This window comes from Mauremys reevesii, linkage group 2, assembly GCF_016161935.1.
Source record: "Mauremys reevesii isolate NIE-2019 linkage group 2, ASM1616193v1, whole genome shotgun sequence".
In the NCBI taxonomy this organism is placed as follows: domain Eukaryota; kingdom Metazoa; phylum Chordata; order Testudines; family Geoemydidae; genus Mauremys; species Mauremys reevesii.
Window position 1 is genome coordinate 94,977,783 of NC_052624.1, and position 26,691 is coordinate 95,004,473.

The window sequence follows — 26,691 nt, forward strand, 5'->3', positions numbered from 1 at the left end:
GGATGTTTTGGGAGAGGGGAATTGTGAATGGAGAAGCACATGGAAAAAAAGGAGAAAACGTAGGGAAGGAGGAAGAGAACCCAATCTGTGGAGGCGGCGGGAGAAGGGAGTAAGAAATGAAAACATAGGAAAAGATGCACCATTTATCTATAAGAAAGAAATGAGAAAGCAGAGTGAAGTCAGGAAGGAAAAAGGTCAAGAAATCCTCTACATGCAGTACCCTCCTTCATCCCGTTTATCTGCTTTTCCTGTAAGTGCTTGGGCACCTTCTTCTCTGCATAAAATGCCCTCCCCCAAAACCACTAGCAAAATTACTGCAGTCTTCACATCAGTGCTGCAACTCCATTCCTGCTATGCCTACCATAAAGTATCTAATGCAGTGGCTAAGCAAGTGGCCTAGTATAAATGAAAATTAATCAGTCTCTTAGAATGATCAGATAACTACATGAAACTCAAATTCTTAAGCCTGAATGCATCTCTTAGATAAAGGTAAAGCATTATACACATGTTGTAATTATCTCAAAAAACAAGCACTAGAAACTCAAGTTCACAAGGTTAAACTTAAAAGAAATTAAAAAATGTTAAGTTTGAGGCTATGAAGAAGAAATAAATTTTAATCTGGGACTATATGACTATTCGTGTATAATAGTATTTAATTATTTAGTAATAGCAAATTAGCAAATAGTAATGGCATCACTACAGGGTAGAATTAAGGTTATATTGGAACCCTACCTGCATTTCCATTCTTTTAAGCATAACCTGAACTCAGAATTTCTTGAGTTTGCAATGTGTGTGTGTTTACTCTTGAGTGAGTGATATGTAATCCACTTTATTGCCAGTTCAGTGTAGTCTTTAGCTAGGAATATCCTTGTTTTTTCTTTTGAATATTAAAAACTTCATAGATGAATGTGAATCAATTATTTCTAATTATTTGAAGATATATAGTATCAACATTTCAATCTCTGAACTTTTAGGGCCAGATTCACCAGTACACTTTGCTTTACTCTGCTGAAGCAATGCAAAGTGACCAGAACATACTGACTAGTTTTCTCCCAATTCCTGTACTCCATGTTCCCCTCCAGGCTCTAATTTGTACGTTGTTCAGGATTCACTGTTTTCCCTGAGACACCTAGGCTTATCTCTGTTTTGAAAGCGGGATCTTTGCTATGCATACTTCTAGCTTCACTCCCATTGAGCACAATAACGGTCTTCTCTGTAGAAGAATGTTATTCTTCAACCCCTGTCAAAGTAATTTTCAGGTACAAAAAATGGCAAATCAATAACTATTTAATCCTTAATCTTCAAATGTAACCAATGCACTGGATTTCAGAGTTGTAACCATAGGAGAGTTTTGAAGAGTCTGCATTATTCTGTTAAGACCCTTTGGCAATGGTTTGACGGGGTGCGTAATCTATTAAAAGGAGGGTTTGCAGGGGGTTTGGCCATTGGGGAGGGGAGCACTTGGTAGTGCGGGTATTTTTCACCTTGCGCTGGCAAGCTCTTCAGTGGATAAATCTTTTCAAACTCAATCAGTAAGTGCTTTAAATACAGAAAACGAGTTGTGGGGAAATTAGATGAAAGCATCTTGTAGAAAAGAGAATATATATATATAAAATTATTTACATTAAACTTGAATTGTGAATTAAGAGCAGACAAGGTCAAACTCAACACTACTTTATTTGCCTTAAAGAGCTCATACTGGGCTTTGAGAGAGCATCTGACTTCATTAGAAGCCAAGGGTGCCTTTTCAAAAGATTGGGGTTAATTGATATTTCAGTGAGATTTAATTAGAATTATGATTGTTTTTAACTTGTTTTGTGGGTGCATTTCATGCTGTGTAGCACAAATGGTATCTTGAGCAGTATAACTGTATCCTGTTATACTTATTTTGGCAACTATACCTCACTTACTAAAATCCTGATGACTCTTCTTATAAGGCTTACAGTTCTCATGAAACATTGCCAGTAAAAACTTCTCTCACTTAAATGTTGCCTTCTCTATTTTCCCTTTCATATAACAACTCAGTTTCCCACTAGGAGGTATGTCTAAGGCTATGTCTACACTGCAATCAGAGGTGTGGCTATTGCAATGGCTCTCAACCTCTCCAGACTACCCCTTTTAGGACTCTGATTTGTCTTGCATATCCCCGAGTTTCGCTTCACTTGAAAACTACTTGCTTACAAAATCCGACATAGAAATACAAGTGTTACAGCGCACTATTAATGAAAAATTGCTTACTTTCTCATTTTTTACCATATAATTATAAAATGAATCAATTGGAATATAAATATAGTACTTCAATTTCAGTGTATGGTATATAGAGTAGTATAAACAAGTCATAGTCTGTATGATATTTTAGTTTGTACTGACTTTGCTAGTGCTTTTTACGTAGCCTGTTGTAAAAGTAGGCAATATCTAGATGAGCTGATGTACCTCCTGGAAGATCTCTGCATTCACCCAGGGGTACGTGTACCCCTGGCTGAGAACCACTGGGCTATAATCTGTGTAAACACTGCTGAGCCTGCTTTTTTCCTAGCTGGCTTGAATAGCAGTGGCAATGAAACCAAGACAGCATGGGCTGTGCAAGCCTGTATGGGACCCTGGGGTACATACCTGAGTGGCTAGCCCATGCTACTGTGCTGCTGCAGCTTCCCTGTTGTCATTTGAGCTTGCTATGTCAAAGCTAGCGTGTGTACATCTACACGTGTTGCAGCCACACCTCTGATTGTCACGACATGGAGAGCAGTATATTTGTTTTTTTAGTACAAATTAGTACAGAACAAACCAGAATTATAAAACAGGCTCCTGTACAGTACCATAAGCTTCAATGTAACAACCTAGTGCAGGGGTCAGCAACCTACGGCACATGTGCCAAACGTGGCACACGAGCCGATTTTTGACGGCACTTGGGGCGGGCTGAGCCGCTCAGTCCGCCACAGCTCTGGGGTTTCCGCTGGGGTTCTTCATGGTCCCCTAAGACAGACTCCGGTAGTACTCAGATAATATTTTACTATGGAACTTTAATGATTACAAACATAATTTTCAAGGATGACACACAAGGAATTCAGTACTTCCGGAGAAAACACAAGTTTATCCAAGGTTAGCATTTGACTTACATGTTGATTCTTAAAGTAAACAGTCCAAGTGCCTGAAAAATAGGTGTTTTGTTTAACACTTTGTTCTTGTAGATAGTAACAAATTTAAATGTTCTAAAATAAAATGGTTTTTAGTTCTAATATCAAAAGCAGAATTGAGGTCAGTCACAATAGATAAAATTGCTGTATCTCAAAAGCAATGTTAGTCCAAAATAACTAACATGCTTTTTTTATATATTTAGAGTTGAAGACATTGAAATAAAAAATGGCTTAAAATGTCATTGTGTCTTCTAATAAATTAGAGCTCCACAGTAACAAAAGCAAGTACGTGATGGCAAAACTATTGATGGAGTTTCCACATATAGATGGTGTTAAACTGTAGGTACTGTTGTATTTTCATAAATATCCTAGGCTGAGAATGGCCGATGTTTGATTTCTCAGCCATACGGATACATCCTACTGTTGAAGTCTTCTTTTTCCAGTGTAAATCCTTGACTAATGGAGTCTTTAAAAAAAAAAAAAAATCAGGGCTTTTTTTTTTTAAATGTACTGGAAAATGCATCCTCTTTATTTTTGTGCTTAAAACAACAGTGCACTCCTACAATACTATAGTCAAGTGTAGGTTTGAGTGCTTAAAAAGCCTGGTCATTTGTTTGATTCTTTTGTTTTTCAGCCCCAGAATATTCTGTTAACTAGTGATTCTCCTTTGGGAGACATTAAGATAGTTGATTTTGGCCTTTCCAGAATACTGAAAAGCAGTGAAGAGCTAAGAGAAATTATGGGAACTCCTGAATATGTGGGTAAGTACAGTAGAACCTCAGAGTTGCAAACACCAGAATGGCAAACTTACCAGTCAACCACACACCTCATTTTGAACTAGAAGTACGCAATCAGGCATCAGCAGAGATAGAAAAAAAAAAAAGCAAATATGGTACAGTAACTGTGTTAAATGTAAACTACTAAAAAAAATTTTTAAAAGCAGTTTGACAAAGTAAGGAAACTGTTTCTGTGCTTGTTTCATTTAAATTAAGATGGTTAAAAGCAGCATTTTTCTTCTGTATAGTAAAGCTTCAAAGTTCTATTAAGTCAATGTTCAGTTGTAAACTTTTGAAAGAACCACCATAATGTTTTGTTCAGAGTTACAAACGACCTCCATTCCCAAACTGTTCATAACTCTGAGCTGCGTCTTTGGATTTGGATATTGTCTGGATGTAATATTTACAAAAGAAAGGGAAAAACCTTCAACTTTAGACAATCATATAAATTACTCTGTAACAATACAAAAGATGGATGCCTTTACCATTTATACAGGTCCAAATGCTAGAAGATCAAATGTTTCTGTATGGCATCATTAGACATTAAGAAAAGTCCAGTACAAATACAAGGCCATAAGAAAAATCTTAATACATTAAATTATAGCTTTACAATGAAATCACTGGAGCCACTTACACCCTTTGCCCTTAGCGTTTAAAAACTATAACTTGAACTTACACTGTCAGAATTATTTGGAAATAACTTATGTTCTGTGAGTGAAAGAAACATTTGTTTGCTTTGTTTGCAATCTATAATATGAGCTGGGAAATGGGGGGACAATTGACATCTGGCTGTAGAACGAATTTCCTTCTGGGAAAATGGCTTTTCTGCCATGTTCAGTAGTGAGATCCACACTGCTATTGGTAGCATACTCATTAATGCTCTGTTAACTGATCCTGGGCCTGGGCGGTAGAACCACAACGTTGATTTTTAGAACTGTTCACTCCACCACAGAGTTGAGTGTGCTTGCCAAACTGACACGATAGGAGGTAGCTTTGTAAAAGTCTTCTCTTTCCACAGGAGTGGAGCTACCAATGACCACTCACATTCTGAATCATTTTAGTAGCTACTAGGAAAGATTAGCCAGTCTTAGGTATGCAGAGTTTAAAAAAAAAAAAAGTAAAAATCAAATAATCGTAATCTATTATAAATTTTTAAAAAATTTAATTTGGTCCAGATTTTATTTCAAATATTCACGTCATATTCCAGATTATGCAAAATGGGTTGCATTGTTAAGTCTTCGAAATTGCCTAGTTTTGAATTGTAATACTGGCTTGTAAAGTATGACTTTGCATATAAATGAGTAAATATAGATTAGTTCTATTTTGAACAAATAGCGTATATAATAGAATATACTTTATGCTTTTTTTCATAATAGCGCCTGAAATTCTGAGTTATGACCCAATCAGTACAGCAACAGACATGTGGTAAGTGTAGCCTTTAATATTTACAACTTTTACAAAATTGAACTTAAAAAGTCTTTTACCTTTAGGTTTTCTGTTTGGGTTTTTTGTTGTTTTTGTTTTAAATTTAGGAGCATTGGAGTACTAGCATATGTCATGCTAACAGGGATATCGCCTTTCTTGGGAGATGATAAACAAGAAACATTCTTAAATATAGCACAAATGAACATAAATTATTCCGAGGAAGATTTTGACCTTATATCAGAGTCTGCTGTGGATTTCATCAAAACCCTTTTGGTTAAGAAACCTGAGTAAGTTCAGTAAAAAGCAGTCTGTTCCAGAGACTAAATGAGTTCTAAATACTGCTATTGGCTAATGCATTGTCTGAGTCATTTATAGATTAGAGATAGTGTAAATGAAGACCTGCAATAGAACATGGTTAATTTGCACTTCATTATGTATAACCACGTTTTGTGTCTACAAAAAGACACATTTCCCATTTCTCATAAATGAATGCTGTAATGAGTCTTGTATTGCTAAGACTTCATTATTTTTTTTACAAAATTCACTACATAAATTGTAGTAGCAGTAATTTCAATAATTAAAACTGAACTTTACTTGTCAAACTAAATGAATAAAGTAAAATGTATGGTGTAGTATCTTTGCTCTTTTGCATTTGTTCACTGACTACTTTTGCAAAGTTAGTGAGTTTGCAGTTAACTTCTGAGTCTGTGGATTAGTGATGTGTTTTACTGTCTTTTGTTGGGCTGACTGTTATTAAAATATATTTTTACTTGTGAATTGAGCAGATTTGACCTGGTTGCCATTGGGAGGCAAATATGAAGCCCCACAATGCTGCTTCTGTTCTGAAAAGTATCTGTAGTATTTTATTTATTCCTCCCTTTGGCTCAGCAACTGTCTGCATAGTTCCACAGGAAAAACAACAGCAAGCAACATCAAGGATGCAAGTATTTCACAGCTTGGTATAAATCATTGTGTATAATTAGACTGCTGCTCTAAATTTTAGATTTCATAGAATTTCATAGTTAGCAAGGTATGTAAAACAAAGAGATTAGAGGATTTAAAACCCTCAGTTATTTTCCTGGGTGGCTGTTGCTCCTGATTTTTTTTCTTTACAATTGATGGATATTAGCACAGTTTTGTTAGTCAGTTCCATAATTGATTGGTCCAATTTAATGCAAAGTCATATCCCTAGAAGAAACTGGTTAATCTTTCTAGTTCTTATCCAAGGTCTTGAGTTTAGTGTTCCTCTTTTGACACTCCTTCTGACAGTCTTTTGAATGAGCCTTCTTTTCTCCATAGGGAACGGGCAACAGCTGAAGAATGTCTGCAACACCCATGGCTAGCACAAAGTGATATTCCAGACCCTGTGTGCAGCATTAAGAGTACAGCAGATGAGATAAATACTGTCATCCAAAAAGATGGAGATTCTGCCTCTGAAAATTCTACAGATGCTGAGAAAACTGAAGGAGACGAATCAGTAGTGACAGAGGAACTAATTGTAGTGGCTTCGTATACACTGGGACAATGTAGGCAGTCAGAAAAAGAAAAAATAACTGAGCAAAAAGCCATTTCCAAACGATTTAAATTTGAAGAACCGTTGCTGCAAGAAATACCAGGAGAATTCATTTACTGAACTGTATGGGACATTGTAGCTGTAACTTAAAGGGAATCATTCCTACAAAAAAAAGTTCATATCCAAGTGAATCTCGCCTTGATGTGCAACAAACTTTCTAGGTAAAAAGGAAAACGTTGATAAAAGGCAGCTAAGAAAACTATGCCAAGCTTTTAATTTCATAGGATGCTTAAACAAGATTTCCAAGATGGCTGACAGGAGTGCAACAGCAATAATGGCTTACTTTCTGTTAGGGAAAGTGGGGAGTTTATACTGTTCTTGATATGTGATTCATTCAAACGTTGTCTTCAGATAGTAGGGAATACTTACTAGCTGTTCCTGTTCTGGAGAAGCTGATGGTATGAGACAAAAGAAATGCTAAAAGACTCGTTTTTTGATTAATTTTCCATTAGCTGTGAATACACAGGGCCAGATTTGCCTCTGACATTCCTTTTTTACATTGATATAACACAGTGATTTCAGTGGTTCACTGATTAAGAATGGTGTCAGAAGAGTGAGGCCAACTGAATCTACGCTCAATTTTTTTTTTAATTCTGAATTTTGGAGTTGGGGCTCTTCTGGAAGAGTCTTTGTTGTGACGACTTCTCCTTCCTCTGATTGCCATCTGTGGAGGAGAGAGAGTCTGTAGACTCAGTTGACCCCTTTCTGTTTACCCATCAGCTGAGGAAGGAACTCCCCATTACCTGAATAGAATAAATTGAGGTCTGGGAAGCACCTATCCTTCAGATACAGGGTAAGGTGGTATATCTATGATTGGACAAAGAGTAGGATTGGGCAGCTGTATAGATGTGACACAGCTGTCAGTGAGGATGGTCCCTCTTTAGGATAATTTAGGGACCAACTGGGCAGCAAACTTCTGACAGGTTCTGTGACTTACAGATGCCAGGACCTCAGACTGAACCTTTAGTTTTCTGAGATGTTTCAAAATCAATGCAGTTCCAAAGTTCCATTTTTATGTAATTCAAGTTTACTGCTATTATCTCATGTACTGTTAACTGTTCAACTATTTATTTTGTTTCCCCGTTATTCACAATTCCTTGATAATAAATCCTTTATAAAGTTTTCTTGCTATGACACCACAAATAGGAACTCTGTTAAATTAGATTCTTCTTCACTTCCACAATACTCCAATTTTTTTTCTACTCTCATAGAACACAAACCAGCATGTGCTTACCATTTAATTCTTTGGTACTACCAACCCAGAGTTCCCAGTACTAAGTGCTAATCTTGAAAATTCTGTCTTCACACAAAAAAGATAAATGGTAGTTTACTAATAAGCACAAGTAGGTTTCGTTATAAATGTTTGTATGTGCTAGCTGTTAATATGGTTGTAATAAAGCAGGGAAGAGATGCTACAAACATATAGAAGAAAACAGCATGAAAAGCAGTGTGACCTAGAGTGAGAAGCTGTATATGTCTTTACTTAATGGCTCCGAGCCAGCAGTTTGTCTGACTGCTTTCAGCTGAAGCCACATCAGGAAAATTGCATCTATAAACTACTATATTCCATCATACTTAGCTTGCTTTGTCCCTGCTGAATTATAAACTGAATATTCATGTAGATAGGGCAGCATCTTATTCCGTGAAGACCTTTCAGTTAATGTACAGTAGTTGTGTACTCAGAACTGATCCAAACTGAGTAACTTATTCATATTGTAACAGTCAGGTGATTGATTTGTTTGAAGCATTTAGAGTTGTACATTTAGATTACTCCTCCTGCAAACAATACCCATCAAGTTTTTATATCACCAGAGTTAAGTTTTCAAGCAAGATTTTGGATAGCTATGGAAAAACTAATAATAAAAACAAAATTCTAACAAAGGAAGGTTACTTGTGTCCTAGCCTACATTCTAGATTTGTCTTTCTAGACTATGGAAATGACCAGCAGTGGTCAGATTACAGCATGTTATTTGGTGAACTCAGTGCTGATCCCCACCAAACACTGCATGGATTCAGGAGTCGAAGTTCTCTCTCAGTATCTTTTGTCCTTACACTTGGATCACTTGACCAAAGCAGCTGCGTTGGTCAGGATATGTCAACTCTCAAAACTCACATCAAGCACAACTAAAATGACAATTTCTGACCCACACCCATAGTATCCATGGAAATTTAAACTATTTTTTTACACTTCTTTGACTAACACAAACTGAGCAGTAAGAACGAGATGTTTGAACATATGCTTATACTCTAAATCTACACTGTCTAAAATAGAAGATACTAAAGAGGGAACATCTGATTTTGCCATGTTCAGATATCTGAATACCAACTAACAGTTTGTAATTTCAGTTCATGGTATTTCATTACATAATCATTTGATGCAGGACCCTTAAAACTATTTTAATTCCTGTGTGTAACTATACAATAGGCTGGTTAATAGTGGATTTTCAGTAATACAGGTCAAGGGGAGATATTGAGCTGCATACCTGTTGTCCTATGCCTTTTAGTTTCTATTGTATGGTAGTGAAACTTGAAAACATATATTTAAACTAAATGAGTTATAATGTTTGTTACAAGGCCAGCTTCCTTTGAATTGGCTGCTTTGAGATTTCCAAATGTGCTGCATTTTTTGTTAACTTTTTGTGCCTTACGGTGGATTTGTACAATATTTTTTAAAATCATTCTGAATTTGTATAAATATATGTAAAAGTTTATAAGTTTGTAAGTTATAAACAACGCATGTTAAGTTGGTCTATATAATGGAAAAAATAAAGTTTCTATTAATGTATTATTGAAGGGCTGTGAGCCAATTCCAGACACAGCTGAAGCTTTCATAGTTATTTCCATTCCATTATAAATATGTACAGCTGTAACTGAAGGAAAGGATCTATTCAGTTTATTTGGTATTAATAGTGTGTATTTCAGAGACAAGGTACAAATTCGAAAACACTAAGATCTGTAAAATGGAATGGGGAATGCAGCTCCAGTCCAGAGAATCAACTTACTACTTCTACAGGTCAGTGATGTGTTCTCATGCTAAGTATTTCAGCAGCTTCCTAGGGGCACAGGTAACACGGTAATGCCTGGATAAATTTGGTAGCATACCAACCATTTGGCTACCTGGAGGGACCTGTCAGAAGAAGGTGGTGGAAAACAAATAGCTGACTTTTAGAAATTTAGATAATGCTTAGCAATTTTAGGTCTCAGGTATTAGAGACCTGCACTGATATTCTGGTCTGTTCTGCCATATAGTAAGTACTGTGTATGCTATATAATAAACAGTAAAAGGTAATAGTGGCACAAAGGAACTGGAGCATGGCTGGAATAAACCACATAGCAGTGTTAGCTGGTTCGAGAACAGACTTCAGAGATACAGCGCTATGTCTCTACTTGTCTTCTGTAATTTGTACAGAATTATAGCCATTAAACACAGAAAAGACCTAATTAACCATTTTCTGCTGGCCAGTGCAAGATTGTTACACTAAATCTGGTAAGTCCAGGCTTTTAAAATTACTAGCTCTTGGCATATTGTCACCTTCCAACCAAGGGTTCCAACACGTTATAAACATTAGTGAATTTTAGCTTCTTCATAACTCATGAGTTGAGTGAGCCTTGCACCCATTTTATACATAGGGAAAAAGAGCCCAAAGTTAAGTGAATTGCCCATTCTCTCATAAAGACACTGACAGAATTGGAAATAGAACCCAGACTGCCTAACTCATGTACAGGAACTAGGGGTGCTGCTGGACACCCTGGCTTGAAGTGGTTTCCATGATATACAGGGTTTACAGTTTGGTTCAATGGCTCTCAGCACCCCCACTTTATAAATTGTTCCAGCACTCCGGCCTCACTCCCAGTCCTGTGTCTTACTGTCAAGATTTTTTCCACAGTGACTTAGCCAAAGAGGTGTCTATTAGGAGTATGTACTGCGCCTTTAAGAGCATAGCACACACTAGGAAGACCCAGTTGGACGCAGTCAAGTCAGCTTCGTCGGATATCTAGCTAGGAGCACATGACTCTCCTTTCCCTTATGTAACACTGTTTTAGTTCTAATAAAGCCTTACTTCTAAAAGTCCAGACTCTGCTTCCTTCTTATGAATCCACAAAACACTTCATGGTACCAGAGTGAGGACATAAAAGGACCGTGGTGAAGGAATAGAGGGGTCATCTTGGAGATGGAGTAACTAAAAGCTCCCCTGGGGTTGACTCTCTCGATACAGCACATTCTGGAAAAGATTCAAACAGTTTTGATACATATGAATGCGAGCAGCTGGCTTTGGTGAGAAAGAAGATCAGCAGAATACTGCAGTCGTCTTAAACCACGGCAGAACTTGGGGCAATGGATGTCTTTAGCAGCATACAACTAAGTCAGACAGAGAAAGCAAGTTTGACACAATTTTGCAGAAAAAGGAAGAGTATTGCATACCTCAAAAATGAAACGTAAAAGTGTAAATTTTACCTTAGAAGACGAAAGGAGAGTCCCTTGAAAAATTCCTAACAGAGCTGAAGCTAATGAGCCAAACCTACGGCCAGTTAACAGATTCAATTATAAGGGATCAAATTGTAAGAGGAATCAGGTCCAAAGCTGCAAAAAAAACTATTGGAAGATATGACTTACTTTGGCAGAGTCCCAGGTATCCTCAATCCAATGGTCTTGTGAAAAATGGTGAGATAAGGCTCCACCGGACTATAGAGAGAGCAGCACCAATGACTCATGCACTGTCACCTGCAGAGTGTGTTTGGCAGGAGGTTGAGAACAAGACTCCCTAATTTAGTAGTAATCCCTAATGGCAATACTGACTTACTGTACAATAACCAAGATAAGTGTAGAAAAAAAGATGTATTCTGACAGAGGGTCCAGTGTGTTAGAGCCTTTGAAGCCCAGAGATGCTACGTGGATTGATGGTGGTACTTGCTGGGCACAGAGGGCAGTAGTGACTTGTGAGGTTGCCCCATGATCTGATGAAGTACAGACTCCTAAAGGACATCGATTTGGGAGGCACAGGAGACATCTGCAACATCTTAAGAATACAGGAGGATAAGGAGGCAGATATTTTACTGACAGCTACAGGACAAAGCACTGAGAGAACGGCTGGAGGATCCTTCAGATCAACAAACAGAGCAGTCTGCTGATTCAGCTAGTGCAAGGACTGAAGTGGTGCCTTGTAGATCTAAGAAACGGTGCAGAGCACCTGAAAGATTAATTGAGCACTGCTAACAAAGTTGAGTATGTTATGGTATTTGTAAAGAAACAGTTGGTGTATATATGTTAAATTGTTTGGAATTGCTTTTGCTGGAAAGGGGAGGGGTTAGAAGCATGTGCTGGACCTTTATCAGCAGAGCACCTGCTAGGAAGAACCAGCGGGAAGCAGTCAGCTTCACCAGATGCACAGCTAGGAATACATGGCTCTCCTTTTGTCTCATGTAACGCTGTTTTAGTTGTAAACAAGCCTTACTTCTTAGAGTCCAGACTCTGCTGCCTCCTGATGAACCCACAAGACACCACAGCTCCCATGGTGGTTCTTAGAAGATTATTCTGCAGTTTAAAAGGACACTGTCAGATTAAATTGCTCTTCTGTCAACTTTCTCATTCACTATTTCAAGTAATACAAGTGATTAAAAGTACGGGAAAATTCGGTTGGTTTGAGAGGGCTGTCAGTGTAGCTTGTTTCCTGTCTTGTGTGGGGTTCTCAGAGCAACACCAAGGACAAAGCATTTTTTTAAAAAATAGAATGATATATTAAAAACACATAGGGGCAGGGGAACCCAAAACAACTTTAAAAAACCACAGTAAAGTTCATTCTTGTGCTTTCTTTTAGAAGCAGGATTACAAAAGCTACTTCATTTATTACCATGATTTTGACTCTGTGCTGCCTTGATCTCTCACCCTCAAAGGTGTGTATGGTGGTGATGTCTACATAACTACCTCACATCCTTAGAATTGCTGTACAATCCCTGCTCCATGTGCAGGGATTGTACAGTCTCAGTTTCACTATTAGACCTAGTGGCTGATAATCACATCTGAATGCAAGATTGTTGCTTGCATGGGAGGGAATATGGTAGAACAGGTTTCTGTTTAAATGCCCTCTCTCCAAGCATCCCTCGCATAAGGTCAGTCACCTCACGAGCAGTACAGCAGGATCACACTAAGATTTTGCTTGTCTGAAATAGGCATCTGTAATAGTTTGTATCGTTCCTTTGTATGTGCTACTGTGTGTGCATCACTTCTTTTCCATTTCTTCAGATGGTGTGTTCAGCTGTATGGAAAAATTGTTGCTTATGTATGTTAGAGGACTTTGCAATACAGTACAGCACTTACAAATGTTTAACTGACTTAGGGATTAATAAATATGTAATTACAAAAATTCTCCCTCTGTTAGTGTCTGCTAAGCCTAGAAATATTTAGCTCCCCTATTTAGGACCATTATTTTAGAGCTGTACTGAATTAAAATCCATGAAGCTGTAGGGTGTAATTCAATGGAAAAAGTCAAGTTCAAAATATTAAGTGTTGGTGAATTGTGTATAAAATGCATTTGACACATCAGTCTAACATAATAGATCTATTGGATCAGACCTAAACTCTACCTAGTTCAGTATCTTGTCTCCAATAGTGGCCCATAGCAGATGCTTCACAAAAAAATACAGCTAAATGAGTGATAATTTGCTGCCTACATTAGCTCTAATCCTGATCGCTAATAGTTAGATTGGTTTAAACCCTGAGGTTTAATTGACTTTCCAGAATTTGTTAGCAATAACTATGCTCACACACTATATACATATCCATCCTTTTCTGAACCTTATTAAGTTCTTGGTTTCAATGAATTTGTGTGCTTATGAGTTCCACAGTCCAACTATGCATGGGGATAGAAGGGAAGTACTTCCTTTTCTGCTCTGAAGTTGTCACTTTTTTACTGCATTTACTATTCCTGTGTGATAAGCCACACACCGAAGTAACATTTTGATAATGTTCTATTTCTGTAAGATACATAAAATTAGATGCTACATGCTATTCAAGAGGGGGAAAAAACTATAAGGAGGTTAAATAATAAATGACTAGAAGAAACATTGATGATTTTATGATAGGTAATAAACAAGATGAAGTTCCAAAATCATTTATTTGCTACAGTCTACCCATGTAAAATGAGGGGGGGATGGGGATAACTTTTATTCCTTTTCAAAGAATGCTTCCCTACAGGTTTGGGAAACCATGCTGGTAATGAGGCAATTGTCTGCTTGTTTGAGATGCTGAGATTACAGCAGATTTGGTCTTTGCACCTTTGACCCTCCCATGCCACAGTGATTTGCTCCAGGAATGCTCTCTCGGCACTCCAGCCACAACCTTTCACAAGAGACACCTGCATCCCTCTTCTGACTACAGCTTTAGATTACAGCTCCCCTGCAAGTCATTGTACTTAACCTAGCAGGTCTGACTAACATGATCTTTGCTCTCTCGCCAAAGGCTGTGACCAGTGTATACCAGCGGTTATAAGTGACCAAACAGCTTTTTCAAAGCAGAGTATTTTTATTTAAGGGCAAAAGCACCCAAAGAAAACACTAAAAGGTTGTCAACATACCAGAAGTTGTTTTTCTTCCAGGGGGAGGTTGGCAGCTTCAAGTCCTTCCAATCCTTCAGCAGGGTTAGCCTACCTTGGACCAAAGGTCATGTCTGTTGAATCAAAATGATTACCCCTCTGTCAGGTTAAGCTCAGCCTTTTATACCAAAAGCAGTTTGCTGACAGATTTATAAAGAAGAAGCTGAATTAAGATTTTGAAAAACAGCCTGATTCTCTCCTGTCTGACACCCTGTGTAGCAGACATGCCAAACCCATGAAAAAAATACAGAAATTGGGCTTGTCTTTGGTTTAATTGGCTTGTGAGTTGCTTGTTAGGCAGTTTTTGGCTTGCTGCTTGTTGCGTGTTGCTTCTTTTCTTTGATCAGCTCCCGGCAAGCAGGGGAAAGTAGAGGCAAGGGGTGGGGGGAGAGAATCGCGTCCACAGTGGGCCTACTATACACCAGGGAGATCTAGTCACATAGAGTGTTGAGGTTCTTAGGTATGGGCTTATTTTGGCCTTGTTTTGAAATGGGATTAGTTTGATTTTTGGCTTATTGCAGAAGTCAGGGTGAAAGTTGGCAACTGTGCTGTGTAGTCATTTTCACCTGTGCAAAGTGGGTGTAAACATGTTCCAGAGCCACTTTGCACAGATGAAAATAACTATAGAAAAGGTACAAAGCAGTGCAGCACTGGACCCCGTCTGGTGATGGCAGTTTGAGAAAGCTGTGTGGAACAGAAGAGCCATAACTAGCTTACTAGTGATATTAACATAGTGCCTTTAGATCGAGCCTGTGACTGGCACCTCATTGTACAAGTAGTAGGAGGCAGTCCTTGCATTGAAGAGCAGACAAGAGAAAAAGCCAAGAGACAGAGGGTGGAAACCGGTAGGATCAGCCCCGTTTAACACATAGGGAACTAAGTCAGAAATTAAGTGACTTGCCTCATATCACACAAGAAGTCTGTGGCAAAGTTGGGAATTGAACACACATCTCCTGCATCTCAGGCTCATGTCTTAGCTACAAGAATGCCCTTCCTCATCTAGGGATGTGGGCCTGAAAAGGCAGCCATGTTAGACTGCTTAGCATTTATATGGTGCTATATGTGATCAAAGTACCCTATAGACATTGTCATTACAATACTGTAACTCACTAACCCACCTTTGTCCTATGAGTGCAGACATTAATTGCCCACTTCATCTTAAATGGTCTCTTGCAAGGAGCTATTCCTTAGGCTTAACAATCTGTTCCACCTTGTATTTAGCTATGACAAGCTGATGATCTTTCCCAGACCTGAAGAGCTCTGTTAGCTCAAAAGCTTGTCTCTGTCACCAACAGAAGTTGGTCCAATAAAAGGTAGTGTTGGTGTCATTAGGCATGACTCTAGGTAACTCAGGAGGGTGGAAAACCACAGTGTCAATGAAGCCTTTCTGTAGTAGGCCTGAATGAACTAAAGTCACTCCATGTCTGACCAAAGCGCTCCCATGTTTGAACTTTAATCGACCTAACAGGCCAGCAACAGAGAATGGTTATCAGTTGCAACACCTGTACCAGAAGGTAATAATGAGGCCTGCTATAATGAGGCCTGCTTGCTCCTGGCTAAGGGGCAAAATAACAGATCAAAAGAAATAAAACAAGATAACGGTTCAAAGAAGAGTTACTAATGAGCTAGGCTGGTTCCTGCCAAGTATGACTTAACTGCTTAATGTAATTGCTATTGCAAAGTGTATCTGCTACATGGGAATGAAAGGTTGGGGGAGGGGATAGAAGAGGCTTAGTTAAAGTTATGTATAAAAAAGAGAAAAGCTGCTTGTAGCTGGGTGCTTGATCTGAGACAAGTCTGTCTCCTGGCACCGCTTTGAGATCTCAAATAAACTTTTGTCTGCTTCTCCACCTTGGTGTGTTTATTGGAGCGAAGCACACTGGGCAACGAACCGCTGTTGCTGTCCTCGGGCATTCTGCGCCGGCAACAATAGTATTTCATCCATCTAATTTCTCATATCCTGGGGCCAATATGGCTACAACAACACTGCAAATATTAACTAGGCATGTCCTAGTTAAGCAAACAAATATGGATATAAATATTTTATCATCCCAGCCAATTATATTTACAACGAGACAATAAATATTAATACAATTGCTTCTACAAAGAGATAATCTTGACTGTCAGGCTGTCTGTCTTGCTACCTCCCTTCTGCAAAGGTTATAAATTCTTTATTATGGAAGTTAGTAAGATGTTGTGCAGGCATGAGGCAAACCCCCCTAAAGAATAAACCCATCTTAGTAGAACTGATGGGAAAGGGCATCCAGTATTTTGCAAGATGAGGCATTGGTCACTTCTGAACTGTATGGTGACAAAGAGTGGATTTTATTTACCAGACTAGTGATTCTGTCATTTCTAAGTGCAGTTAAAAGATTGTTTTAGAAATAAAAACTAGTCAGTGGCCAAGGACTGGATTAGGTTTGTTTAGCAATTGCTAACACAATATAGTTACGATGCATGGATTATTTAACAAAATGAAGTAGTAAACCTACGATTTCTGCTTCAGATTCTCTTCCTTCATTGTAATGAAAGCCCAAAGGACGGGGTGTCATGCAGGAGTCTTTACTGAGGTTATCTTGTCTTTTAGCAGCTGTTAGCTGTTTCAAGTCTTTCCCCAGTTCTTTTGGCTTCCTCCTAATGCACCTGTGTCCCTCTTTAAATTAGCAGCTGTGGGATGGGCTGTGCCTAATGGAAACCACATGTAGAAATTAACTGATTGGGTATGAAGTCAGGTTCCCTTTTCCCCCCAGTACATGCAGGGGAGAGGAAGCTACTGTATTGCTATGACCCTACTCTACCTCTTTCAAGATCAGCAGGTATGTAAGTTTATGTATACGAATAGATTTGTAATGGGGGAAAGACTGAAAGTAGGGCTTTTAAATGTAATTGAGCCACAGTCCGGTTTGCTCCCAATTATTATACTGCAGTAACTTACCAGTACTTATAGTGTCTCCAAGGCAATCACCATTCCCTGGCTTTTAAAAAAAAGACTTAGAGGAAATAGGGTGTGTGAAGGAATAATACATAAGGCATGGACTATTGAGAGCCCTTAAATGACCATATGTTCATTTATCAGATGAGATGAAGAGGCACCATTAAAATTAAAGGGCAGCATTACCAAAATCTTACAGGGAAATAGAGGGAACTTTGTTTCTAGGAATCCTGATTCCATAAAACAAACTAAGAGGGTTAAAATTCCTAGTGTGTCCTTTATAGCTGTGTGAGAGCCCTTCCTCCAGGGTCCTGGATAACTGAGGGTGGAACCCAGGCACCATGGGGTTAACCTGTTCTGATCCAAGAACAAATAATGGCTCTCCTGAGACTCTTGCGAAGCTGCAGCTGGAACATAGTGTACATCTTGTCACCTTCTCCAAAAAGGGAATTTAAAGGCAATGGGATGATCACAGTGAAGATCTAAAGTACTTAAGCCTGGGATTTTCAAAGGGGCCTACAGTTAGTTGATCAACTCTCAGTGATTTAACTTCCTAAGGCTCCTCTTGGAAAATTCCAGCATGAATGAGCAGAGAATGGTGATAGAAAAAAGTAGAACTGTTCTGTGTGTAAGTACAGGGTATAACCTGAAGTTATACATGGAAATAGAAAGGAACAGTGTAGAATGGGGTTCAGACTGGAGTTTGGTTTCCTAAACCATTTCATTCTAAGAAGACTTCAGTACTCTTCACATGTGTGGCTATGAAAGGGTCAACTGACGGAAAGAGAGGATGCCTCAACTGTTTCAAAATCGCAATACGGTCTTTGGATGGCAATATTTAAATTCTCACATAGTTCTTCAGAGTTTCGACTAGGAAGGATTGTTTTGACTCATTCACTATCACCACTAGTCCTACTGTGTGTCTCAGAAGTGCCAATCTTTTCTTTCCTTCTACTCCTGCACCCTGAAGTGTAGAGGATATCCATCAGTTTTTACCATTTATCTTGGTCTTGTGCTGGTCTGTTCAGGCTTCTGAGTGTCATGCTGATGAATTTATCTTCTTTCTCTACTGTTCTACATAATGTTTCTCTAGGTTACCTCTCTTGCCAGTTGGTATCCATGTTATCACTTCATGTGGAAGCCAAGTTAATGGCATCCTTAAAGCATGTCCTAAATATGTCCATCCTTTTGCCATGTTTGATGCTTTAAGTTGGTGTGTTCTGCTTAGCATATCTGACGATGTAATAAACTCTAATAGATTCTGAACGTCTTCTGTAGGCATTTACTTTGGAATAAGTTGAACTTCTTATCAATTGCTGTGGTAGATTTCCATGTCTCTGTTCCATAGAGTAGGACAGACATGATGCCAGTGTTTGGTTTTGTTTTTTAAATGATGCTGATCATGCTACTTTTTCATAAACTTGAAAAGATTTGAAAGTTGTTTGCTGTGTTTGATGATCGTCGCTTGGCATTTAGCATGGTGTCACTATCACTGGGCGTCTCGCTCCCCAGATAAGTAAAATGACTGACTGACTTCTGGTATTTCTCGGTCTACTTTGACGGTGGTTTTTGAAACATTGATAGCCATTTATTTTGCCTGTAATCTGCCTTCATTACTAAATGAGCCATAGGAGTGGAAATATATATATTTTTTTAAATTGCAAGTCATATTTCATATTTAGTAAATCATATAATAGTAATTTCTCTCTCCAACCTAGGTCTCATTGTCTTTCCTTGTAAAGATAGTTCAGTGAAGGTTAGCCACTGACTTGCATCACCTAAAAAGGGAAAACCACCTATTATTTGGTTTATCTGAAAATCTGACTGGTCGCCTAGACTTAGAAAGCAAATCAGCTGTCCAGATTTGAGGTTCATAATCATAAAGAAATGCAATTTACCAGCAAGAGTCCTTTTAAAAAAAAAAAAATCATAGCAGCACATACAAGATAACAATTTGACACTCTGGAACAGTAATAGTATTGTAAAATCTTTATTTTGGGTTTCTACAATACACACAAATAAAGAATGAAATTAACAATACTAGCACTGAGCTCAGTGCTAGAGAAATAATTGGACTGTAATATTGTCCACTTAACTGTACATTCAGTATTGTCACAAATGGACAATTTCAAAGTAATATGCAACCAATCAATACATCCTCAAGTGGCAGGATGTGCAAAGCAGCTGTCTTTTGGTTTTCACCCCTCCTGTGTGTTGGTGCTCTCCACACACGAATGGTACACTGGAATATTCTGACCATCCCTCAGTTGCAAGGTGACATCTCGGAGACGCCAGCTGATACAAACCAAAAGAGCATTTGACTTTAATTGACCAATTTCATACTGTGGTGATGTCAAGTATAAAAACACTAGGCAGCAAGAACCAAATCATTTAGTGTAATTAAATGGGCTTTAAAAAGTTTTGCAGATGCAAACCTCTAAAAGACGCTTTCCTTGATGGCTTAACAGACCAAGAAACTACATATCATGGTTCTGCAACACTAATAAAATCCTGATAGGGTGATGGAGTGTGCGCTTTAAAAAACAACAACAAAAAAACTTCACCTGTCTTTCCTTTTTACAATCAGCCACTTCTGCCTATCAAGACTGCAATTAGGTAGTCCTTCGCTAATCTCTGGTATTGGATCTAGATCACATTGCTAAAGAATTATCCTAGTTAGGGAGGCTTTGACACCACATTGTTACTGAATGTGAGTGTTGATACAAGTATAGAAGCCCATAGGAGGAGGCAAGTATGCAAAGAGAATTAAAATAACTCATTTAGAGAAAGAAAGCTGTACTTCTGGGATACACAAAGGTGCACCCTCTGCTCTTCAAAGTTCTGCTCCAAGCCCGCTTTCTGAGAGGACTATCAGTGTTTAATCTGCCAGCGACGAATAACTTTTTCTCCTTCAAGTATATGTCCCTATGGTGCGCCACTGTAGGAAGCGCACCCACCTGTACGCTCGTGACTGGAGAATGCAAAGCTGTGTCCCTGGGCCTTTACCGAGCAGACCCTCATGCTTCCATTGGCCTAACTGTGCCCACTGAAGTAGCAGAGCTGTCCAGAAAACAAGAATTCCATTTTGTGAAAACTGCATGAGGTTTCAGAATTTTGTTTCCGTTCCGATGCAGAATAGAACAAAAAGATCTTTCAAATTTTTGACAGAGAGAGAGAAAAACCCAGAATAGCCAGGAGGTTAGAGCACTAATCTGGGATGAATCAGGCATATCAGGGACTTGCGTGGATGTGGAAGACCCAGGTTCAAGTGCCCTAACCACTGGGCTGCTGGCCGCTGGGATTGTTCACTCTCTCTGGGTTTTATCAGAAATTCCATCCTAGGGCTGAGAAACCTTTCTGATGAAAACTAGAACAACAGTAAATTAGGTAAACAGAGAACATTTCTGCAAACGGTTTTGGTTTCAATCTATCAGCATTTTCTGAAAAACATTCTGTCAAAGTTCCTGAGCAGCTCCAGTCAGCAATAGCCATTAAGATAAGTGTGAGTAGTGTCAGGCCAATGCTGATCACTTCTGAAAATCCCACACATACTGTACTACAATTAGGTTGCTGCACCTTTGTATGATGAATCTATAGTCTGGTCACTCCAGGTCCAATTTTCAAATACTCCTATTTTCAAAAGTGACTTTAGACACTGGGGCCTAAGTCTCTTTTTTAAAAGCTCCTACGTGTCTGTAATCTTTAAAAAATAGTACTTAGGAATCTAAGTCACTTTTGAAAATTTGACCTTCAGTGTCTTGTCATTGCTGTTTCTCTTTCCAGATTCTAGACTGTAAAGGCTTGTCTGCCCATTATCAAGAACCATGTCAGGTAATTCACATATAATATAGCTATTCCCAACAATGGCTTATGCTGTTCTGTTTTATGGAGCAGATGAGACCTGTGTTTGAATCACTGTGATCTGGTTCAAGGACACATTCATGTCTCATCTATTACAAAACGGAACTGTGTCAGGAACCAACTATATTGCTCCCATTTGCTTGGCACAAAGGGGCCCAAATGTGGCCAAATACTTGTGTGATCAAGTTTTTACTGGCATAAATGTTTCTGGGAAATACCCAAGTGCAAACTTAAAATGTATGTTTGGAGAGTGAATTTGAAATTTATCTTAGGACTTGTCAAGACGAAGAGTTAGTGTACGGCAAACTGGAGTGTAAACGTCTGTTGCAGCAGCATGCCATACGCTGTCAGTGCGCAGTAGCGAAGTCCGCACGAAAAGTTCCCCAGATCAAAGTGCAGAATCAGGGTCCACGTGGACCATTAGTGCGCTGTAGATTTACAGCCCAGCTTGCTGCGCACTAACTGTCTAAATAAGCCCTTACGTACTTATATGGCCCCATTCACCTAGTATCTGATACGCAGGTCCTATTATCTCCTTTTTACAGATGGGGACTGAGGCACACAGGGAGTAAGTGTCCTATTCAGGGTCACCTGGAGTTCGCGGCAGAGCAGAGATTTAAGCCCAGGTCTCCCAAGTGCTAGGCTAGTACCCTAACCACTAAATTTTATATTTGGTTTCCACAAGAATTTTCAACTATTCTTGGAAGGTCTTATCTAATCATATAACAGAGACAATCCCATAGTGCCATGTGCAACTAAGCAAAAGTGCTTTGGTTTTGGAGATCTAACCACAAGACACAGGGAAAACTGAACTAACAAATGTTTTGTACCAACTTTCAAGAACAAATAAATGGGGAAGTTGTAGATTGTTCAGAAATTCTTCAATCGGCAATAGAAATCAAACTTGCTGAATAAATTATTGGTTCCTATTTATTCTCTCAGTTCTGGAAATCAGTTTGGCCTTGAGAAAGAGGGGGCTGGGGTTTAATAGAGAGAGCCCCACATCCATAACACAGATTAGTATATTGGACTACGAAGAAATTTCCATTTCACCCCAATACAGCCTTTCTTTGAACCAAGAGAGACCATATTAGAAAATGACACAATCCTTAGCTCACCTCACTGGGTACGTCTGTGCTGCCCCTAGGATGGAGCCTCCCAACCCTGCTAAACATACTCCCGGTAGCGGGGCTCAAGCTACCACACTAAAATTAGCACCGTGGACATTGCCACTCAGGTGGCAGCTCTGGCTCTCAAACCCACTTGACCCTCTGGCTCTGAACTCAGGTGGCGAGCCTGCGTCACCTCGAGAGCCACAGCGCCCACAGGGCTGTTTTTAGTGCACTAACTTGAGCTCCACTAGTGCAAGTCTGTTTACCAGTGGTGAAAGGCTCACTCCCAGCTACAGTGTAGACATACCCAGCGTGTCATGGCATTGCTGTGGTCTGAGGACAGGAGAAAATATCACAGGCCTGTTAAAATAACTAAGGACAATCAGTGTTAAACCGGGTGCCCAACTATCTTAGCATTTTCTTTTTGTGTGAAAGGGGAGAAAAAGACTCAGTGGGCCAATTATGCACTCCAGTATACTGGGTTACAGTTAACAGAGGAGCGTTTTCAGCATAAAGTTCAGTCTAATGTCCTCATCCTTTTGTATTCCTCAGATAGTAAATGTAAATTATTTAATAGATATTGTCACTTCCATAATGACAGCATGTGAACACAATATTTCATAAACTCTTCAAAGGCAGATTTCTTATTTCCATAATCTCAGCCATTTTGATGACTATAAACCAAAAATCTGTCCCCGATTCTCCTCCTATCCTGAACACTCCACAAAGTACCCTTTTATTCATACTCACCAGTTAAGGTCTCTTGCTGAATTGGTATGGAGATATCCAGCTGATTTTGTTCCAGATACTGGTATCTTTAACTGCAGATATAAAAGTTAGTTGAACGCTTTCAATGACTGATGTTAGTGAAATGAATGTGTTTATTCCTTCCTTAGTCAATAAGATAAAACTGAATCACTCCCACAATTTTAACACAGATACTTCAGCTTTTCAGCACTTTAGAGAGTTTCATTACAATCACACCCCATTAAAGTTTATCAATTTTGTCATACACAAATCGGTGTTAAAAGTATGTTCTATGTTATGACTGCAACCGTATAAAGAACTAACACCCTTTCTTTGCAAAGCGCTAGGAAATCCATGGATGACAAGTATTACATAAGAGTTTATTAGGACAAATCCAGGCACGAAGGCTGGGATAGTCAGAGCTACACTTCATTAAATTAATGGGAATTGGATATTAAAATCCTGCAGCAGCTTTGAAAATTCTACCATTAAAATACTTTAACTTAATAAATTAGGCTACAGCTGCAGTATTGCGTTTCTGCTAAAACATTCAGCATGGCTGAAGAAAATAAATATGCTTTATGTCTATTCTTGATAGACCATCAAAAATGACATCACCAAGCCTTCTCAAGCAGGTCTAGCTAGCAGGAGTTGGGCATGCTCTGGAGGTGGTACAATAGCTCCTGGCCCATGCAAGACCCTGCTGTAGCAACCCACTGTGGCTGATGAAGGATCATTCACTGGTTTCATATCTCTGATGAAATAATGCTCATCATTTATAGAGGGCACTGAGTGACATGGTGGATAAGAAAGCAGTTGGTTGGTCAGAGGAATGAAATGTGACTTCATCCTGAGTCATTTCAATCTTTGTAACATTTCTTAAAGGTGACTTACAAAGGAAAAAATGAATTGGAGGTTGGTGGATCCCCCCTTCTGATCTATATAAAAGAAGCCTGACATTTTTTGTCTATGCTTTTTATATTAGAAATTCAGCTCTTGCCTGGATGACTCTAAGGGCAACTGGAGAACTAGGAAATTCATAACATTACAGATATCATGCAAGTGGATCCTGATCTAATTGAAAGGGAAAGTAAATTTTATTCAGTCTGTTTAAAACTTGCTGCTTTTTATTTTCTTAACACATTTAACTCAAATGCCCTACAGCCAGCTGGAAGAAGATATTTGTCAAAGATTCAACACCCTGTGCTCCTTTCATTAATGGCTTTGAAAACTCTCCGGATGCATCTGAAACCTCTAGCAAAAGCAGGGAAGACCCGACTAAATACTCTTGACCTTCATTTTTGGTGTTTGGTTTTAAAGCCACTGGCTATCTACACCAGTGGTTCTCAACCAGGGGTACGTGGAGGTCTTCCAGGGGGTATATGAGCTCATTGAAAGATTTGCCTAGTTTTACAACCAACTGCATAAAAAGCACTAGTGAAGTCAGTACAAACTAAAATGTCATCCAGACAATGACTTGTTTATACTGTTTTATCTCCTATACACTGAAATGTAAGTACAATATTTATATTCCAATTGATTTATTTTATAATTATATGGTAAAGAAACCGTAAGCAATTTTTCAGTAATTGTGTTGACATTTTTTTTGTATTTTTATATCTGATTCTGTAAGCAAGTAGTTTTTAAGTGAGGAGAAACTTGGAGGTACGCAGAACAAATTGGACTTCTGAAAGGGGTACAATGGTTTGAAAAGGTTGAGAGCCACTGATCTCCACTGATACAAAGCCCTAGTGCAGACACAGCATAAAAAGTGACCTTTATCAGTCTGGTTTCACTCTGCTTCAAACTAGTACAAGCTGTGCTGGTGCTAGTCACACTTTACAGTTGTGCAACACATCCACACTAGGACTAACCTTTTCAAAAGCACCCTCAGTGACTTATGTACATAAGCTACATTGAAAGTCAATTGGTCTTAGATGCCTAAGTGACGCAACTGCTTTTGAAAATTGTATCCTCTGGCTTTTTTAGTGGCATAGCTATTCCAGTAGCTAAAAACCCCAAGATAGGCAAGGCCGTATGTAAAAATAAAAAACGAGCAGAAAAAAATCCTTTTTGGGTGGGGATGGTGAACCCTTTATCCAGCATAAAGAAGCATCAGTGGGTGCACACACCATTTCTCTCCTGTATGAAACTAATTAGCACAACATAGAGGAGTGAATAGCAAGAATTACTCCTCCACCATATTTCAAATCAAGAGACTTAGATGCCTTTGCCCACTTAGGGTGAGACTTTCAATGAGCACTCATCTATGGGGCCTGTGTGCCTAAATCACTTAATCAACTTTGAAAAATCTCCTCCTCACTCTCCTCTACATCATTATTATACACTTAAAATCCATCTTTGAGAGCCATGTTTCACTGGCAGGCAGGCTCACTGCTCTTACCTGTGCTCTGGCCATGTCAACGCGATTACTCTTGTCTGTCAGTCTGATGTTGTGAACTTTAAGAGGGGGAGCCCCCAGTGCCTCCAAGGCTTCAGGGTCATTCTTGAGCTGCTCCATAGCCAGCTGATAATACTGTGTCCTGGCAAAACTTTCTAGATCAAAGAAACAGACCATTGTGGAAAGAAGTCAATGGGGGGTTGAAAAAAACAAATAAAAGGAGACCTAGGGGGGAGTAAGATACTATGTTTTTTAACCAACTTCTGTTGGTGAAAGACATGAGCTTTTGAGCTATAACTTGAAGAGCTCTGTGTAGCTCAAAAGCTCAACTTTCACTAACAGAAGTTGGTCTAATGAAAGAAATTTACCTCACCCAGCTCGTGTCTCTCCCATATCGGACCAAGACAGCTATAACACTGCAAATAAAAGAAATGACATTCTCCCACCCCCATTTTTACACACACACACAATCCTCCAGAAAAAGAATTCAACTCTATAAATAGTAATTACCAGACATGATTCCTAAATCTGAGACTTTTTTACATTTGTGGATTGCCAAAAAGAGAATCCCAAGTCTGCACTATCACCCGTCTCAATGGCAAACAGTTCTAAATGTGGGGAAAACAACTAGATGGACAACTTCTGACTAAAGATGATGCCAACCCCTAAATCAGAAACGTTGAAGCAGAAGGAAAGTGTTGTTCTGTAGCAAATTTAGGTGAAATAGGCCCTGGATTTAAGACCTTACATGTACAGGACATTTGAAAGAGTGGCATTATGGGCAAGTTTCCATGCTTTTCTGACACTTGTAGAGCAGTAGGAGGTGCATTCAACAACATTCTAAACTTTAAAGGGAATTCTGGAAAACATGTAGGAACTGAGAGAACTTCTTACTTTGCTCTAGGATGGCAGTAGTAGCTGCTACTACAGAACCTGTGTGTTATAGGATTAAGCAAGGTTTAAGCAAAAGTCCCTAAAGCTAAAACACAAGTGGAGGAAACATTAATTTTAAAAGGGTATCATGAAACATATACAGTTGTCACCATCAAAATCAATGTGCTCCCGGCTACTACTTCACAGCATGTGAAGTATCACAGCAAGGAAATACAGAGAAATAGTGTTGCAGCTGAGGTGATAACTG

General features: G+C 38.9%; 3 protein-coding genes across 10 annotated transcripts in view; 2 read left to right on the forward strand and 1 right to left on the reverse strand.

Moving 5' to 3' along the window:
• Positions 1-9,693, forward strand: part of STK17A (serine/threonine kinase 17a) — a 47,993-nt gene extending 38,300 nt beyond the window's left edge. The window contains exons 4-7 of the mRNA XM_039526476.1: positions 3,769-3,895; positions 5,287-5,335; positions 5,443-5,622; positions 6,635-9,693. Coding sequence (XP_039382410.1) covers positions 3,769-3,895; positions 5,287-5,335; positions 5,443-5,622; positions 6,635-6,968 — 690 coding nt within the window. The 3' untranslated portion in view covers positions 6,969-9,693. The remainder of the gene's footprint in view (positions 1-3,768; positions 3,896-5,286; positions 5,336-5,442; positions 5,623-6,634) is intronic.
• Positions 9,694-17,249: 7,556 nt separating this feature from the next.
• Positions 17,250-26,691, forward strand: part of BLVRA (biliverdin reductase A) — a 133,568-nt gene continuing 124,126 nt past the window's right edge. Inside the window, exon 1 of the mRNA XM_039524695.1 lies at positions 17,250-17,313. Coding sequence (XP_039380629.1) covers positions 17,251-17,313 — 63 coding nt within the window. The 5' untranslated portion in view covers position 17,250. The remainder of the gene's footprint in view (positions 17,314-26,691) is intronic.
• LOC120397945 (cytochrome c oxidase assembly factor 1 homolog) overlaps positions 19,431-26,691 on the reverse strand; it is a 66,001-nt gene continuing 58,740 nt past the window's right edge. For all 8 annotated transcript variants that reach the window (XM_039524710.1, XM_039524709.1, XM_039524708.1 and 5 more), the window contains 3 exons: positions 25,554-25,705; positions 23,153-23,223; positions 19,431-19,724 (listed from right to left, as the gene is read on the reverse strand). In XM_039524710.1, the coding sequence (XP_039380644.1) occupies positions 19,628-19,724; positions 23,153-23,223; positions 25,554-25,705 (320 nt within the window). In that variant the 3' untranslated portion in view covers positions 19,431-19,627. The remainder of the gene's footprint in view (positions 19,725-23,152; positions 23,224-25,553; positions 25,706-26,691) is intronic.